At 35.8% G+C, this 19,172-nt stretch overlaps 2 protein-coding genes across 5 annotated transcripts in view; both read left to right on the top strand.

Annotated features, from left to right (window-relative positions):
- The first annotated feature begins 167 nt into the window (after nucleotides 1-167).
- LOC149661861 (WD repeat-containing protein 75-like) lies at nucleotides 168-4,856 on the top strand. The gene is made up of 14 exons (XM_089843384.1): nucleotides 168-394; nucleotides 471-600; nucleotides 665-827; nucleotides 892-998; nucleotides 1,065-1,135; nucleotides 1,206-1,298; nucleotides 1,867-2,111; nucleotides 2,184-2,586; nucleotides 3,408-3,761; nucleotides 3,842-3,933; nucleotides 4,008-4,094; nucleotides 4,162-4,349; nucleotides 4,431-4,634; nucleotides 4,707-4,856. The coding sequence occupies exons 1-14, from the start codon at nucleotides 300-302 to the stop codon at nucleotides 4,803-4,805; spliced, it is 2,331 nt and encodes a 776-aa protein (XP_089699510.1). The 5' UTR covers nucleotides 168-299; the 3' UTR covers nucleotides 4,806-4,856.
- Nucleotides 4,857-5,072: 216 nt separating this feature from the next.
- The window catches only part of HDAC4 (histone deacetylase 4), a 50,504-nt gene continuing 36,404 nt past the window's right edge, over nucleotides 5,073-19,172 (top strand). For 2 of the 4 annotated variants that reach the window (XM_089843349.1, XM_089843345.1), the window contains exons 1-2: nucleotides 5,073-5,537; nucleotides 7,805-8,096. In XM_089843349.1, coding sequence (XP_089699475.1) covers nucleotides 8,069-8,096 — 28 coding nt within the window. In that variant the 5' untranslated portion in view covers nucleotides 5,073-5,537; nucleotides 7,805-8,068. The remainder of the gene's footprint in view (nucleotides 5,538-7,804; nucleotides 8,097-19,172) is intronic. The other 2 variants (XM_089843354.1, XM_089843346.1) reach the window with 1 other exon arrangement.

Here is a 19,172-nt window from a genome sequence, read left to right as displayed (position 1 = left end):
AGAATGAGCACCTCACCATTAAATTTCAGGTAAAAAATAGGACAGATGATCTTGGCCAAAAAAAAAACCTCCCATAGAACTTAAATGTCAATTTTGGGTTCCTTCAAATTTCCCGCCGAGGCGTGGCTATGCTCCAAGCCTCCACTCACTACGTTATGATAATGCAAGCAGACTACGTAGTACACGTGGTCGGAGGTCAACACGTGCGTTTTTCGTAGCGTTGTTGTATTTCGTTTTTCACTAAAATCAAGAGTTTTAACTTAATTTAATTGCAGAAAAAATATAAAAACGTGTTAATTATGAGTGAAAATACGGATTTGAAACCCTTATCTACTTCTTTGCTATCCGGAGGTAGTTGTGTGGATATCCCTCCCTTGTTTAGCTTTGACTCAAAGTAAGTTGAAATCTTTTGCATTAGCATTTAAATAGTATATAAAATTTAAATATTTTCGTTATCTTAATCAATACAGATACCTTTTTATCGCGTCTGGCTGGATCATAAAAGTATATAGCACATCTACAGGAGAATGTGTTCGTAGGTTGACAGGCCATTCTAGTAAAATAGTTTCTATTCAATGTAATCAGTCTAACAAAGTGCAGGTAAGACCAATAATTTAATTTAATTGACCCTTGTATTATTCGAATAATTTTGCTGGTACTTTAGATAATTAGTTGTTGTGAAAATGGTGTTCTTATATATTGGGATTATGCTGATGGAATAAAGTTGAAGGAAGTCAATGTTCCCAAAAAAATCTGTCCTGTATCTTCATTTTATATTATCAGAGATAAAGGACGGTTCTTTTACACTAGCATCGATTACTCTACTGGTAAATTACAATTATATTGTTCGAATTCCCATTAATTTGAATCAAAATTAATGTATGTTTATAGGTTTTGCTGTGCTTTTTTCACAAAGTTTAAGGAAAAAAAATAAAATTAGACCCATTTTTAGAGAAGTGGAACCACTTAATCAACACAGTGTTGCTTTTTCTAGTGATGTTAGTTTTACTACTTCAGTATAGTGTCTTTTATCAGATCTCTCGCTCATCTTTTAGTATTTTTAGGGAGAATTTGTGGCAGCCATCAATGAAAAAGATCTTTACATTTACGTGTTTAAAGAAAAGAAAACATTAAAGTTAGAAAACGTCATAAAGCCCCTTGAATTAAGTCTCTAAAAATGCCCTTTTTTTTTGCCTGATATTTAGACATATAGCTGTTCAAAAATTCACTTGCGTTACTTGTCATCCCAAAGATTATGTAGTAGCTACTGGTGATATGATTGGAAGGATATTTATATGGTTAGAAAATTAATTACATCAGATAATTTTCCTTGTAAATCAATCAGGGGTGTGCGAGTACTCGTTAAGTTCGAGTACTCGGTTCGAGTATCGAGCCGAGTACTCGACTCGATACTCGATAACAACACATTGAGATACTCGAGACAGATTCGAGTAGCTTTTTAACATCTTAAATACTCGACAAATACTCGAGTCCGAGGCTTACAACTATAGCAGACAATGAGTTCATGAGCATTTATTTTGAAAATCAGCCGTTCAATGTTTAATTGATAACGAACAATCTTTTTGAACTAGTTCGATATTAGATAATTGAAAATCTTCGTTATTTTCAAGAAATTTACAAAATTGCTACTCGACAAGTCAATATTTGAGGCTCGATAATTACTCGAAAGAACCAAAATTTGACCTATCTAAATACTCGATACTCGAAAGTATTTTTGAGACTCGGCTCGATACTCGATAAGAAATTAGTTTCGATACTCGGACTCGGCTCGAAACCGAAACAAACGGGACTCGCACACCACTGAAATCAATTAATATTATTTTAAACCCAAATTATATATTCAAGGGGGAATGTTACAAATTCCGCTACACCATCAAGATCAATGTATCATTGGCACACGTTACCGGTTGCCGATTTGGCCTTTTCCTTTGAAGGAAACTATTTGTATAGTGGTGGGGGAGAATGTGTACTTGTTAAATGGAATATACAAATGCAGGAACGAAGTTTCCTGCCTCGTTTAGGATTACCTATTTGTCAAATAGTTGTTGCCCCTGATAATAGTTTTGTAGCCACTGGTCATGAAGATAATGGTGATATAATTGTCTATAAGTACTTTTAATTAATTGTTGATAACTAATTTAATTTAAAATATATTTGTATAGCCATATACTTAGTAAGTCCTCAAAACCAAGTGGTCCAATGTTTTCAAGGTCTTTGTCAAGGACATTCGTTTAAAGACTTACTTAGCGATGGCAAAATCATTTCCAACCCAGTACCTACTGGACTTATTTACGATCCACGAACCCAGGCACTTGTTTTAAATGGAAAACCTGGTCACGTTCAGTTTTTTTCACTTCAATATGACAAACAGCTTTTTAGCTTGGACATTTCTGGACAAAATTACGTTTCCAGAGAAAGAGAAAGGCTCATAGCCAATACAGTAGTCGAAAAAGTAGTTTTAGATTATAGATCAAGTTGGATGGCCACTGTACAATGTCGGGATGACTTTGAAAGTAGCATTGAAATTGTACTTAAGTTTTGGAAATGGAATGAGAAGTCTCAGACGTATGTTATAGTAAATTTCTTTTCTGTTAAAGGGAGGGTGAAGTAGAAAATCAAGTGATTTTTTATCGATTCTTCAACTAATTACAAGACCAGTCTGCATAGTGAAACACTCCGGAAATACCAGCTCCGAATGATTTTAAAATTATTTCAAATTAGGTTCAGATTTTAAGGATAATTTTAAACAAGGACTGCCGACCAATCGCGTAACGCCCTGCCTTTTTATTAACAAAATTCTCGTGGCACGTTCCGTGTTAAATGAAATTTATCACGAGATTTGATAAAATTAGGCGCGCGACGTGACAATCGTGGCGCGAGACACGGAGCGTGCCACGAGAATTTTGTTAATAAAAAGGCAGTGCGTTACCCGATTGGTCGGAGGACCTTGTTTAAAATTATACTTAAAATCTGAACCTAATTAGCAGTCTTATTCCTTATCAGCGCCACCTACCCATAGCGGCGACTTTGAGAACTACTGTAAGCGGTAAGCCAATCAGATGTCGCTAAAATCTGGTGACGTCACTGACTGGCACTCTCGGGTCTTACCAAAAATGACGTCACCAGATTTTAGCGACATCTGATTGGCTTGCCGCTTACAGTAGTTCTCAAAGTCGCCGCTATGGGTAGGTGGCGCTGATCAGGAATAAGGCTAATTTGAATTTTAAAATCATTCGGAATCTGTATTTCCTGAATGTTTCACTAAATGCAGACTGGTCTTATAATTAGTAGAAGAATTGATAAAAAATCACTTGATTTTCTACTTCACCCTCCCTTTAAGCATTTTACCAATTTTATTAATTATTAATTAATGATGACTTTTATAGTTATAGTCTGAACACTACTGTTCTTTTACCGCATAACCAGAGAGTCAATTCATTAATTTTCCATCCTAATGAACCAATGGTAGTTTCCACTAGCAACGATGGAAAGTTTAAAGTTTGGGCTTTAGATGAAAGAGATGAAACTGATGGGAATGAATCCAAATCAACCTGGCAATGTATCACCATGGGTTTTTATAGAAATGAACCCGCTGGTGACGCGGATTTTAGTGAAGATGGTTCAGTTTTGGCTGTTTCTTTTAGTCACGCTACCACATTATGGATACCTGAAAATGCTTGCTTGAAAGCTATTCTTTCAGTTCCATTTTCTGACCTTAAAAGTGATAAAATTAAAATCTCGTAAGTTTTACTTTTAATTAAAATTTAGTTAATTTAATACTTTGTTATTAATTATTAATTAATTTTAAATACTATTGTAGACAAGTTAAGTTTGGAATTGGAAACTGCGCGCATCTTTTAGTAACTACAACTGAAACTAGTTTAAATGTCTGGAATGTTGTCTCATTAACAAGTAAAACTTCAAATATTAATTAATTTAAAACTCAATAAGTAATTAATTATTAATTAAGCTTAATTTAATTACAGTTCAATGGCAAGTTGAAATGAATGTTTGTTACTTGACAAAAAATCCCATGAGTGAAATTATGGCGGTTTTTAATGAGGAAGGCGATTGTAAGTTCTTAAATTTTTGTATTTCTTTAATTAATGGCTGTTTAATTATTTTTTATTTGTTTTACAGGTTATTTTTTCAAACCTACAGACCCTAAACCTATTTATACTTTAGAAAATGCTACTAAAACGCCAGTCTTAGCTAGTGTTTTTGTCCCTAAAAAGGAAATTTCATCGAAAGATCTTGAAAAAGATTCTAATTCGCATTCGCATTCGCCTCTTGAAGATTCGTGTCTTTATTTTATGAATGAAAAACAAGTAAATTGTTTTTTTTTTTGGTTTTGTTTTGAAAGGCATAAATTCAATTGTTAAATTTTCTTTATTAAATTTAATTATTAGGAGCTGATGGTTATTAGTTCTGATATGGAAAAGTTAATCGAAGTAGAAAATAGCCAGGAGGAAACTAAATCCGAAATTTTAGATCTTCCGAGAACCCAGTTTTCAGCTCTCCTTGCTCAGAGTAAGAAATCGCAAGTTGAAAAGTATGAATCTACTTTTCAAGCTTTTCAAAAGGGAAATTTGGCCAAGAAACAGTTCCAAGAGGTTTGTGGACATTCTATTAATGTTTCTAAATTAATTTACTACAATTTTTATTGTTTTTATTTATTCATTTAGTTATTAAGTATTCCTTCACACGTTGTGCCATCAGTTAGCACTTTGTGTTTGGATTTCATGAAATCATTGTTGATTGAAAGACAAGATTTAGAAACATGATTATTAAATTTGTAAATTGAAAAAGAAAATTTAATAAAATGATAACTTTTATTTAGAGTGAATCTTTTTTTGTTGTATTAAAAGTTATATTTAATTCACGTTAAAGGTAGTTTCAAATTTCGCGGGTTTTAAAGGATTTTAGCGCCATCTCGTAAATATTCAGTAATCCGATAGATGGCGGCACTGCACTGATTTTAAAATCTTCCCCGGCCCGAATCCCATTCCCCTTTCCCCATGCACATCTCAACCGAACCGTCTGCTTCAACTTGCAACTTAAGTTACGGAATAACGGTAAATCGTGTGAAGTTGCGGGTTCGATCGCGGTAGAGTATATTAAATAAATAGCGGTATTTAACATGTCGATTACAAAATATAAGTAAACCCTATTATATAACAATGTTTAAAGGTATATACATCGGTGAAAGGCGAAAAACTATAGAGTGTCGTTCGATAATTTTAGAGGAAGAGTCACCGGAGGATTTATCATCTGGAGCCGAGGCTTAAGTTCAGTTTCGCTATATAGTTACTATTACTACAACCACAACAGGTGAATTTTATTAGACAGGCCCAAACGGTTCAAGATTTTTTTTCATAAATAAGGAAAAACGGTTCGGAATTGCGTAGCAAATAATTGACCTCGACCTTTTATAATAATTCGCGCGGGAACAATAGGAGAATAATTTTGCCGAATCAGCCAATAACCTTTCACCTAGTGTCAAAATCGTCAAAGAGGTATGTGAATTTATTGGCATGTATTTATCGAGTTGTATTTGCGTGTTTAAATTGACAACTGATTACCAGAGTTTATGGCATGGTTTTATATTATTTGTTTATAAAAGTAGGTAATTGTTCAGCTTATATCGTTAGATTTAAAGCTTTGACACAAGGTCATAATACAAAAAAAGCTCACAAATCCAGCCTATTCATAGTATTGGTAGTCAGTTACACCCCCTTACAACGTTATAAGAGGTCTGACCTAGTGAATATCTATTATCGCCATTATGGGGTCATTTAGCATCGTGTTAAAAACTTAAAATCCCTCCCTTAATGGCGGTGGGGCGATTTATCTATAAAATCTCCTCCCGAACTCCATAAGTTTTATTCGTATTCCTATGTTCTAAAATCAACAAAAATCACTCCACCCTTTTGCCTTTCGCCTATACCATTATAAAAGCATAAAAGGAAAACAAGGACTGATCGTTTTTCAGTAAATTAGTTTTTAAAATTGGATTTGGCCTAATGGCTTTATACCATCACAACGTATACAATGAATCAGTTTCAGTTGACTCGATATCAGTTGACCTTGGTACACAAATAAATGATAATTTATTAAAGTACCCAAAACGGTGGGAGTAGGGGGGAGGGGGGCTAGAAAGAAGGAGTTAAGGTCGATCTCTGTGATCCGTACTCCTCCGTGACAGTCCTGGTTGCTGGTCTCTTTGTTTTTACGAACACGTAGCTGGGGGAATCGAGCGCGAAGTCAGTCGGGACTCGGGAAGATAAAAATCGAAGAGCCACGCAGAGACCCAAAGAGAATTATTAAAGAGGGTGCACGGTTATTTGGCAGTCATAAAAGGGGAGGGGTGCCTTCTGCCGCCGCTGCTCGTTGCCTAGTGTCGTCCTTGACCCAGATTCGACTCCCTTCTCTCTAGCGGGGTGTGGCCCTGGGGCTCGACCTTCCGGTATATATGTCCGGCAACTTTAACCCCCGGCACGGAACTTTATATCGAAACTAACCTCGGGTTTTCCTTTCCTCTCTCTCGTTACTCCCTCCCTCTCTCGCGGGGTTTGCTCGCGTAGCGATGGCCTCCAGTTTTTCATTAGCTCGTATTGTTTCTGCTATAGCTAGACTGTTACGATCTTTCAATTCGAAATAATCCTCCCTACTTCCCCTTTGTTTCCGTTTTGAAACGATTTTGACCACGATATTATACTTTTATTGCGTAACCATAACACTGTAAATTATACGGTTGACGCGTAGGCCTGTATATTTAATTCGTGAATCTTAATTTGGTATATAAGAAAATTGATTTAAGACGTTTGTACAAAAACTTAGTATAGATAGTTTTCACACATAGAGGATTCATACCATTTACACCAGGAAGCCGGGCTATCTGGAGGACAAAAGCAGACGGGTTTTTGTCCGCCAGATAGCCCGGCCTCCTGGCGTAAATGGTATAAATCCTCCATGTGTGAAAACTATCTATAGAATTTAATTTTTATTAGTTGTATAAAAAAGTTTCTAACCTACGTAGGCTTAGCAATATCCGTAACCGTGCACGATTGACGCAAACTAAAGAATGTGTAATATATCGTTCCCTTCCCCTGGGGTATTATAAAACTTACTTGGTAGCGTTATTCAATTCGTAATAGTCTAGTTAAATTTCCTTCTAAAACTCCCCTTTCCTCGTCCTCCTTCGGATACCCTGTTCTTCTGTAAAAGAGGCGATGATGGCGTTGTCATGACGACCGTTAGTCAAAATGAAGCTCGTTTTACGCCTAAAGATCCCAAAATAGCAACTTGACAACCTGTTGTCATGGCAATGCCATCGCCTTCCTCCTCCTCTCTCAAAACCCCCCTGAGTATTCCTCGCTGTTCCATCTTCGATAAAACCCCGGGATTCCTCGTGGCTTTTCACGGAACAGTGTAACAGTCGTAAACAGTTCGAATATCGCGCTGAAAATGTTGCGAAATGACCCGAATGATGAATAATATTTACCACACTGGTTTTAATTACCTTCCTTAATTAGGTTTAATTTGAAACCCAGAAAGCTTTACACTTAGATATCTGATCAATAGGTTTAAATTAAAATTACCTAATATTCTAGGTTGTAATTAAGGTGCTTTTAATAACTTTCTTGGTAATTACAACCTTGAATATTATTCCTTGTCGAGTTTGTAAAATAATCTGATTTGTCCGCGAGGTTATCCGTGTCTCAATCGTCTTAATGGTTTCCTCCCTGAAACTTGGGTATATCTTTATCTATCTTTCTTTTAGCCTGGTTTATTTTTCGACACCATCCCGGAGTCACGTGACCAATAAGTCTTTTTTTCCGTGGCCGTCTCTTGTATTTTTCTTCGACACTGGCTCATTTTCGCCTCTTTTTTACCGCCGGGAGCTTCTCCTCTCTCGATCTTCTCTTCTCTTCTCCGAACTTCTTCTTCTTCTTCTTCTCGCGCGTTCTTCCGCCACCGTTAAGCGTCAAGGCGCTGCCTCATCCGGAGCGCAACACTGGCGCCGTCTAGCACTAGTCAAGCACCCATGAGCGAGTCCAAAGGACTACCTGATGGTAAGCTTAAAAAAAATTCCCTGTATCCTTCTAGTTTTCATTGTCATTCTTAAACGCGCGTGGATGTAGATGATAAACCTTTCTCCTTTGAAATCACCAGATCGCGACAGATTCTTTGTAGTGTTTGAAAAATGACATACAGAACGTCAAAATTCTGGAATCGTTCTTGAAAATGTCTCTTTCAAACACCACGTGATTCTGCAGCGTTTATTTACCGCGTTTAGGAGTAATTTACATATTTGAATTTTATTAGATGCATGCACGTGTTCTTTAGTCGATGATTTTTCGTTTTCCACGCCTCTTTCAAGTACCACGTGATTTTGTTTTTATTTACCGCGCCTGGGAGTATTTTACATACACGTGATCTTTAGTCGATAATTTTTCATTTTTCACCCCACGTGGCGTATATCGTTCTTTGTAGGATTTTAAATGTTGATATCGTTTACGCGGCAAAAGAGCTGTAGGCCTACAGTTTTATATTTTGCGTTTTTATGTTAGTATACATGTATGACATGAATATTTTAAATTTAATTGGAAGTTGGCGAAATAATCTATCTAGACAGGGAGCAGACTTTTACTCCCACTACGCCTTCCTGAAACGATACAAATTCCTATCTTTATGATCTGGCAAATTTATCACCCTGAATTTCAATATATACTACTCTATAGTTTTGAATTTAAAATATAAACTAAATTACCGTGGTGTTTTGGCGTATCCAAGCGATATTAATTAAATAGTCGTACATGATTTAATATTGCTTTCATTAAAAAATAATACCATATTATAAATTATTTTATAAATATATATATAGGGGATGAAATATATAAAGCTTTTATTTTATTTTATTTTTATTTTAAATAAATTATACATATTTTTCAGACTAGGAGCATTGATACCTTTTACACCAGGAGGTTAGGCTATACTTTGTACTTCACATTGTCCGCCAAGTACCCTGACCTCCTGGTGTAAATGTTATTAATCATCCTAGTCTGAAACTATCTATATCCCCATATTTGTCAAGGTTTTTTTTTTAGCTATTTAAACTCTTTCGTTAATCTGGATTAAACTTTAAGACCATTAACTGTCAAAATAAGTGAATCCTACAAGAGAGAGATAACAATATTTTTCCTTAAATGATAACAAATATCATTGTACCAAACTGTAAATTCAAAAACAAAGAGGAGACCCAAACTTTGGACCTTAGTATTATCCCGTGTTCCTCTTGAGTTCGTTTCAAGAGTTGTATTCTATCTGTAGAATCTTTAGGACTCTACTGAACTAATGTCATAGAGATAGAGAGCTTCGTGAAAGGCATTGCATACATGAGATGCATTACTTTTCCATAAAAAAAAGAGGGAGGGTGGTACACGTTAGAAAGATCTTTGGGATTTTCGTTTTCCTGAAGAAGCGAATACTCAGAATCAATCGACATCCATATATCCCGGTAGAGTAGAGCTGCCCATGGTAAATGGTGAATAATGGGTTTTCCTTTTCCAGGAAACTAAAGGGTGGAAACCATTTTAAGGTATTTTTTTTCACCTATAGATCTCTCTACCTTTCTTTGATACCGCCCTGCGAGGCTACATTTGAGTACATTTAGTTTGAGGTTTCTGTAGGGCTTAAGGGCGAGCCTTATCTCTAAAGGCGATGGGAAATAAGCCTTGTTTCGTACTTTGAACTCTGTTGAATTTTAAACTTGAAATGGTGCTATAGGATAATTTAAATGGGACCAAGTATACAGTGTGTTTCTGGACGGTCTGTTTGAAATTAAGGGGGATGTTCTTAGTGCGATTTTGAGTCTTAAATCTTAACCTAACCTCGAGGTAAATAACCGTGCTGGTTTCACTGCATGCAAGTGATTAATGAAATGGTGTATTATTTTCGCATTTATGCAAACTATTCAGTTTTAAAACATTTATTTATTACTTCGCGAGTAAAATAATTCCCCTGTCGTAACACTGGAATTAGGCTTAGCTGAAATTCGTTTCAGTTACTAAAGATACTGCGAAGGCGGACTTTTGAAAAAGGCCTTTGATGTTTAGCGATTGGCAAAACGCCTAAAAGGTTAAGGTAGATTCTCACTACATCACACAACCTTTTTTCCTAAGCCTAACATCCAGCTATATTAAATAGTTATATCGTATGAATGAAAATAACTGAGGACTGTTTAAGCCCAACGTTTTCGTCTGTTAAATAGTACATTCAAGTTAAAAACAGCCGCAAAACTAGGATGTAAACCATAAATATTGAATTAACCCCACCGTTTCTCCTCTTAATGACCCTAGATTTAAATCAAGGCTTTTCAAAAGTGGAGTCGCGCTTAGCGTGGGCGATTGTTGTTTCTTTTAGTCTCCTCTGTTCATTCAAAGAAAACTTTTGTGAGCTCATTTTCCCTGATTTCTCTCTCTCTCACTCTCTCTTTCTCTCTCGCTCTCCCGCTCTTTCTCTTAACTGAAAATCTCTCTCCTTTGGTCAATTAACTGAGAGTTTCCATTTACAGCTCGATACTGTACGAGTACTGAAACGCGTTTATACGAATGGGACGGGGTAGAGAAATAAAATAGGGCTAGGAGAATCATTCCTGGAGGTGAAACGCTGCATGATTATAGAATTAGTTCGAATATTTCAAAGCTAAAACGTTCAAGAATCAACTTGGTCAACTTTATTATTTTACCATTTTACAGCCAATAGAACTTCATGCTTTCTCAAAGTTAATATAAGTGCATGCGCAAATTAAAGACTCGTTTTGCGTATATATATATATATATTTCCTCTCCATTTTTAATCCTCTTTGTCCAAATGATACAAACAGCAATTTTTTTCTCTTTCCCCCCTCCCTAGAAGCAGGGAGTCCCTCTATTTTCTATTGGTTGTTTTTTTTTTCGCGGAAGAGCACGCGGTTGACGGTTGTATGACGTCAAACGACCCACGTTTTTTTGAATGAAACGCGCGCGCTTGTTTTTTTTCTTTCTTTTTTATTTCGCCACTGTTTTTGGCGCCCCCGTCATAGCTATAGCTATAGGAGCCCTATTGTCCCCACCGCGACTTTGCCATCATATACTACGACGATATAGTATATACAGAATTGGCCCGGACTACCTACTCCTTTCTTTCGTCAAGCGCGGGAGAGAGAGAGTGAGAGAGAGAAAGAGAAAGTTTTCTTCAATGGACCAAAAATAAGACTGAATGACGTAGGTTATACGTTAGTAAGAAAAAAAAATAAGACGACGTTTTATGACGTGAAAGTTGCTACAACAGCAGCTACTTAAGAACCAATTTCCCAAGGCTTTTTTCTTTACATTATTTATATTTAATATACTCCACTTGACTCTATTGTTGTTGCCTCTATACTTACCTTAAAATCGTCTGCTATTCTTCGCCAGAGCACGAGACAACTGGGGGTGAAAGACATTGACGCTCCGCCACCAAATTGTTGTTCACCCAATGTAAATTATCTCCCAATTGTTGGACACCCAAATGTTCTCACCCAGTTGTTGTGGAGGCTTTTTTTTTCACAATTCTTCATTGAAACATTTTTTGGCATGAGGTTTTTTGCCGAGTTGAAATCATCTCTGCTGAATAGATTATTTCTGGCAACTTTAACGAAAGTTGAGCAACTCTTTCTATCTCTATATCTCTCTCTCTCTCTCTCTCTCTCTCTCTCTCTCTCTCTCTCTCTCTCTCTCTCTCTCTCTCTCTCTCTCTCTCTCTCTCTCTCTCTCTCTCTCTCTCTCTCTCTCTCTCTGTGTTTCAACGGGATTGCGTATTTCACGCGCAATACCTTTTAAACTCTATTAGAAACAGTTTTTAAAAACTAAATATACAATATGCCTAATATTACTACAATAAATCGGTTTTAAAGAAAGTTTTTAATTAAATAAGACCAGTTTCAATAGGAAACCCCTGAGTAATTTTACGGCTTTTTTCCCCGCAATACACTTGGAGTTTTCGGTCAGCCTACTTGCAGGGGCAGTTGGATTTTTTTTCCTCTAAAATATTTTTTTATCAAATTAAACAATTGAAAGTAAATAAATTTAAGTTAGTAATTAAACATTACTACGGGGAATTTATTTTAGAAATGGTTAGGGAACAGTTTAGTAATTTTAGTTTAATTAAAGTATGTTGTGAGGTTAGTCTACCCCTGCATAAATGTACGCCTTTTTTCCCGCAATACACTTGGACTTTTCGGTCAGCCTACTTCCAGGGGCTTTTGGATTATTATTAATTTTTAAAAATATTTTTTTAAACAAATTAAATAATTAAAAATAAATATAATTTAAGTTAGTAATTAAACATTACTACGAGGGTTTTATTATATAAATGGTTAGGGAACAGTGAAGTAATTATAGTTTAATTAAACTATGAACAATTAAAATGTAGTATTAAGGTTATTCGACGAAATGGTTAGTAAACTCCCTTCCAATTATTAATCGTTTTTAAGTACTTTTGGAATGTGGTAACGTTTCCCGAATAAACATAACTTATAGTTAAAACTAGCGAGCGAACTCGAGGCGAGATTTTTCCAAGTTGTTCCCGGGGCTATATTTACAGAAACAATTACACGGAGGGGGGTTTAAAAGCTATTTTCTCTTTTTTAGTCCCGCTACTTCTTCCTTTGGCAACTGACGGGCGCGTTTTAGTCTCCTTTCGCCCGATGGCAAAGTTATTTATTGAAAAGGGGGAACCATTCGAGGATACGCTCGTACTCGGCGCAGTCAAATGTTTCCAGAAATAGGTACCATCGCTCCCTTAGAGTAGAGCTTTCTCTTCCTCCAATTTTTTTTTTATTTCCCTATCGCTCCAGAAAGCTTTTCTCTCTACAACTATACCATAGATATCGGTAATACCTTAAATATTACCGATTAAAATATAATGTATTTCAAACATACCACGCCAATCAATGTATTGAACAAGATTCTATTATATTTATGGTATCTATGACAGAGTTAGGCTTAGCTTTAAAAAAAATACGACGGTCTATATAGAAGCTCTGTTCCTTTTTATTCGTTTGAATGTTTTTATATATATATATAACTTATAGCGCGTTTCTTTGGTTCACGCGCCTATAGCCAAGTAAAAAAACAACAAAAAACACTTCTGCGGTCATATATATATATATATATATATATATATATATATATAACAAAAGAACTTTAGACGTTATATCTATAAACCAAAACCGATTGCGTTCTACATCCGTCAATTTTGAGGATACGCGTCAGAACTCTGGTGGTTTTGTTAGAAATATGTGGAAGGTTTTTAGAATAGTTCTATTTCAGGGTTCATACAAACCTGGGAAAATCAGGGAAATAAATAGTTGACAAAAACCTCAGGGAGAAATCAGGGAAATTTAAGCAAAATGTTTGCAAAAATCCCATCCATAGGATTAACATTACACTATATTTGGAGGCTCATAACTCTAGGTTGAATTTATGAGTATGTTATAACCCTATTTGCCCCCCCCCCTCCTTCCATAACATTTGCGTCAAATGATACTCCATATACGGGGAAAACCTGGAAAACTCAGGGAAGTATATGGGGGAAAACCTGGAAATCTCAGGGAAATTTCTTTTCCAAAAGTTGTATGAACCCTGTTATTTATTCCCTTACCTAATTCTCGCAATTACAACAATCAGTGCTCGGGTAATTAAGCCAATTAACACAAGTGTTATAACAATAACTATTAGACAATTAAGCGACTCGAGTCGTGAAAGCTGTCTCCTTCCTTTTCCAACTAATAAATAAACCTATGGTAGAATTTTATCTCCTAAAATACAACAAACCCGAGATTATCTTCTTGTCTTTATACAGGGTGTTTGTGAAAGGTCCATCAATAATGAAAGGGCGTATTTATTGGGCCATTTTGAGTCGAAAATGTTCTATGACATTTTTCCGTTCGGGCCACTGTTTTCAAGTTATGATTGGAGTAATTTACGGATGACCCCTTAAATTTAATTAAGAAATTGAAAGACAGCGCTAATTTAATGAAGGGGTCATCCCTAAAATATTCAAATCATAACTCGAAAACCGTGGCTCGGACGGCAAAATGTCATAGAACATTTTCGACTCAAAATGGCCCAATAAATACGCCCTTTCATTATTGATGGACTTTTCACAAACACCCTGTATATTTTTAGCTCGTATACCTCGATGTATTGTATTTAGCATTCTGCAGACGACATTTCCCGCCCCCTTTTTAACCATAACACCACGAGTTAAAGATCCGGAAATAGACTTAGACACTCCTCCTTTAACAAGACTATATAGGCCTAAAATGCTTCGTATACTCTCTTTCAAGGTTACTTTTCAACAGCTATTTTCATCCCAATTTGGTTTAACATTATATCTACTAATCCACCTTGGCTTTGGATATACTGTCAAACTCGCATTGAACCGTTCATCTTCTCTTTAAGTAGCTTGCTTCTCTTGGCTCCTAAAAAAGCTTCCATATCGAGGTTTATCAACTGCATTTTCCTCCTAACACTTCTCTTTTTAGCCCTTCTTTTGCTTCTGACAATATATTAATTCTGGCGGGAAAAAAATCTCGCGCTAAAAGACGGACTCCGTAACGTTTCACGCGCCATTTTTGTTTCAGAGTCAATCCGAGTTTGCTCCGTATCTCCGTTAAGGTATAACTTTTAATAGCGGGTTTGCTTAACGGCAAATTGCGAGTGATTTTGGGTGTATGGTTTATTCGAGGTTTCAGCGTTTATACGTTGGAAAGCGAGGAAGATAATGTAGAATCCCAATCTTAGGAAGGGTAAATATTGCCGTTGGAAACTTAACTATGTCCGTGTGAAATTGCACTCATTCCAATGTTAGATTCTACTCTTTTCCCTTATTAATTGGGATAACGCAAACGGAATAACGGATGAAAAATGGATAGGGGACAAAATAGGGTTGAAAATAATCGGACTGTCTATAAATAGACGCTAGGGTGCTGCGTCGATTGAAAGGAAGTAAAAAGGTTCATTTCACTCGGAATTGGCATTACTAGTAAGTCGTTTTGAGGAATACAACGACAGCCTTTTTATGCATTGAACTTTTAGTTTGGTACGGATTACATAAAGAAAATGAACGAGATGGCGAAAGTCTAACGCTTTCTGTTTTGTATAGACCTAAAGTAATCTTGGTGGAAATTCCACCAGAGTCAAAGGCGACTTTCTACGTTATTTGAAGCGAATTGATTCAACTCGGGGTTTAGCCTTAATACGTGGGACATTCTCAGTATCGTCATATTTTGTAATAGGGTATATTTATTTTTGTACGAGAACCTTTTATTCTCAGATGTTTAAATCAGGAAGATGTTTTTAGATTATTTTGGCGACTCTTAGGCTATTTCTGGAAATAAGGATATTGGATATTCGAAACCTCGCTGTGGTCTTTTTTTTATATATAGACATTTTTCTGCTTCTTATGTAGCGCTGGCTTAATTCCCTCTTTACAAAAGCTATTACCTTCGCTCTTAAGATGTTCTAAGCTCTAGGAGAGTCGGGTGGAAAGAACTCATTTTCGATTATATTTCGCTCGTACAGCATGTAACCCTCATCATTCTGTTTTTCTCTCTCGCTCTCTCTAGAGCTGATAGCAAAAAAAAATCCGGTCATTGCTGATTTGTGCATTTGAGTTGCCATACATTTATACAGGTTATGTTCAATTATAGGTTATTTTCACGAGTTAACCCTTTAGTTTCTTAGACTCCTTTGAGTTTAATCAAATTCTATTCCCTGCACTAATAAATCTAATTATTGGGACTCGTAACCTTAATTCTATTACGTAATTTTGGGACTCGTATTACTTTAATCGAATTACATTACATAACTGAGGGACTCCAAACATTAATTATGTGGACTCCAACTAATTAATTTCAATTGACAAGTATTTAAATTTCTATAGGATAAAAGACAACTTAGGAAATAGTTATTTACATATATTCAAACGACTAAAGGTTTAAACCAATTTCTTTAGGACTAGTTTCAACGTAATATTTGCTTTATATTATACAGTCGGCAGTAAAGACATTTTTACAGGCGCTCATAGAAAAAACACTGGTAAAGGTTCGCCTATACGACGGCTTTCCTTTTTGACTAAAGTTCACCACAGTTGAGTTCATTTCTACAGCCCGAGCAAGTTAATCCTATTGGTTTATAGATCTAACGGGATTTTCTTCTAAGGGATCTACTTCTATCGAATCGACGGCCCGTAATATTGACTGACCTTTTAATTTCTGTTTTTAACCTTAATCTTAACCGTAAGACGTTTCAAATAACAAACTTATATTTATTCCTTCCTTCGCGTTGACCTTCTCATCTAAAAACACATTCTTTCGAAGAGTAACTGCATGCGCATTCAAGAAGTAGAATACTTGCCACTTTTTGACTATATATGTGATTTTAAAGTTTAAAAATGAATATGAGATTATAAATCCCGGTTGCGCTTTGCAATAATGAATTTAAGTGAGTACCTGCTCTAAGAACAATGCTGAGTTAATAATATTAGCATCGAAAAGGATGGGTTTATTTAAATGTTATCGGGAAGTTTTAACTTTAAGGAATGTTTTTGGGAGATAAACTCGAGTATTACTATTATTTAATCAATAGTGTCCGACCCCTTGTTTTATCCAACGGAAGATCGTAGAGGATGAGGATGGAATTTAGGAGAAGGATAAAAAGAGAAGTTGAAAAATCTCCAAATATTTAAATGTGACACTATCCGGAAATTCACGAGTTAATAACAGTGGGGCGGGGGGTGAAGAGAGTTTCAAAATATAGACGAGAGAGAGAGAGGGGAACGTTTCTGTCAAATCATTTTATATTTTCTTGAACTTTATTTTTTCTTTCTTTTCTAACGCTAAGCTTTTTCTTCATCTTTATTTTTTATATTTTTATTTTTTTGACATTCTAGTGCATGATAACCGTCGTCTGACTTGCATCATAAGCAACAGAATAATGATAAGTATGATAGTAGCCTTTAACAGGGTTGCCACGGGTCAGGGAAAACCTGGAAAAGTCAGGGAATTTAAAAATGGGCCGAAAAGGTCAGGGAAAAGTCAGGGAATTTTAAAAATTTCAGCAAAGTCAGGGAATTTGATTTTAGTTGGTAAAATTTCTGGGGATAAGTTTTTATTGAAGAGTATTGAAAGTCTCTCCTCATCCTCTCTTAACACAGAAAACTCTAGAGCAATCCTTAAAAATATCTAGAATTTTTATGCCAAGTAAAATGCCTTTAAAAAATCTCTTAGACTGTTATTTATAGTTAAAATGTTTCTTATTCATTTTTGTGCAAAAAATACATTGGAAAACTTAATGTAGAGAGTTTATTTAATTATAAGCACTTGAAACGTGCTGTAAACATTTACACTTTCGGCCTAAAATGATCAAGGAAAATCTCAGAAAAATGTCAGGGAAAACCTGGAAAAGTCAGGAATTTTGTTCTGAAAATTCCGTGGCAACTCTGTGGAGTGTCATACTTATGATTATTACTTAACTTATGTTTGTAAGAACGACACTGACATTTTCTATAATTCCTTTTTCATTTTATTTCGAGAGCGTGATAAATGGATTGCTAAATTTATCCTTTGCTAAGTTTCACGTTGATTTTAGGAGTTTATTGGCAGGCTACGTGTTTTTTTTTTGTTTGTTCCATCGCAGTGGGTGATGTGGATCTATTTTTTTCCTCCTCTCTCTTGGCCAAAAAGATCTGATCTATTTTTATAATTACGATATCTGATTTGTTGGCGTTATTCGACTTATCCATCTTATTAGATTCTGATAGGATCTATTAGGTTAGATCTCGGTTTAAGAGAGACAAATCCGTCATAATTACGGATAACATCGTCTGCAACAAATGACCTAGTAATGTGAAATGTTTACTCCCATAAGGAGTGATGACACTCTTGAAAATCGCGGTGCAGTGTTGTCAGGCCCTTTGTGAATCAAGTTGTTCGAGTAAGCGATATCTAGTTTACTAGGGAGAAGGTATAAATTCGCCACATTTATAATCTAGCTTTATCTCCAGTCCAAACGTATATAGGTCCAGAGTTAATCCGGCCCCGCCTCTAAATTATAACCAGCATCTCATTCGTTCTTGAAAACTCACGTCAGCACGACGCGAATGACGAAAATTACGTATTTTCCGACTGAGGAGAGGCGAAATAGCCCGGCCTCCTTTTACGTCCCCCCTTGTATTATGAAAGGGGGACTGGGACTATGGCGCGCCGCGCGCGAATACTTAGGCATCTCTACCTTCTCCCTAGTAAACTAGATATCGCTTCTTGGTGAAACTGAACTGTCAGCCTTTCTTTTAAATCTCTTGACTCAACAAAGGCCTGGCAGCACTTGGGGAAACGGCAAGAAAAGAATTGTATAAATTTATTAACAGATTTTGTGTCTAAAATATATATTACAAATAAGGCTTTTACTGTACTACATTCACCTATTTTATGTTCCACAGAATGAATGTTAGTTTTATTATTTTTATTATATTTTTCTTTTTCGGTTAATTTCGCTGACATGACATAATTGTCATTTATCTAATAAGCGTGATATAAAGGGGGATTATTATATTAGAGCCGGGCTATAAATAATCATCATTATGACAACGAAACAACTGAGTTCTGAAGTATTAAAACCGTTATCGCGTATTTTACTTATCAAGGTTACTGATAATGGATGGTTTTAATTAAAAAAAAAGGCGAAAAAATAGCTGAGTTTTATTTTTCTCTCTCTCTCTCTCTCTCTCTCTCTCTCTCTCTCTCTCTCTCTCTCTCTCTCTCTCTCTCTCTCTCTCTCTCTCTCTCTCTCTCTCTCTCTCTCTACTAGATGTAGGAAGGTCAAACAAATGTTTTATTATTAGAAACGTTTTAGATAACTCGTTTGGAATTTCAGAACGAAAGCTCTCGTTTCAAATTACCTACAAAGTGCAAAGATACTAATTGTCAAATCCGAGCACGAGTTAGAGGAATACTTTGTCATCTACATAGTGTTTCCATATTCCTTTTTTAATATGGAATAGAAGGGAACATTACCAGGGTTCATACAAACCTGGAAAACCTGGAAAAATCAGGGATATAAATA

The sequence above is a fragment of the Phalangium opilio genome, unplaced genomic scaffold (genome assembly GCF_054372755.1).
Source record: "Phalangium opilio isolate 3A_F unplaced genomic scaffold, DU_Popi_V2 ptg000070l_1, whole genome shotgun sequence".
NCBI lineage: Eukaryota > Metazoa > Arthropoda > Arachnida > Opiliones > Phalangiidae > Phalangium > Phalangium opilio.
Note: the sequence above shows the minus strand (reverse complement) of the source record. Positions and strands in the feature narration are given on the sequence as shown.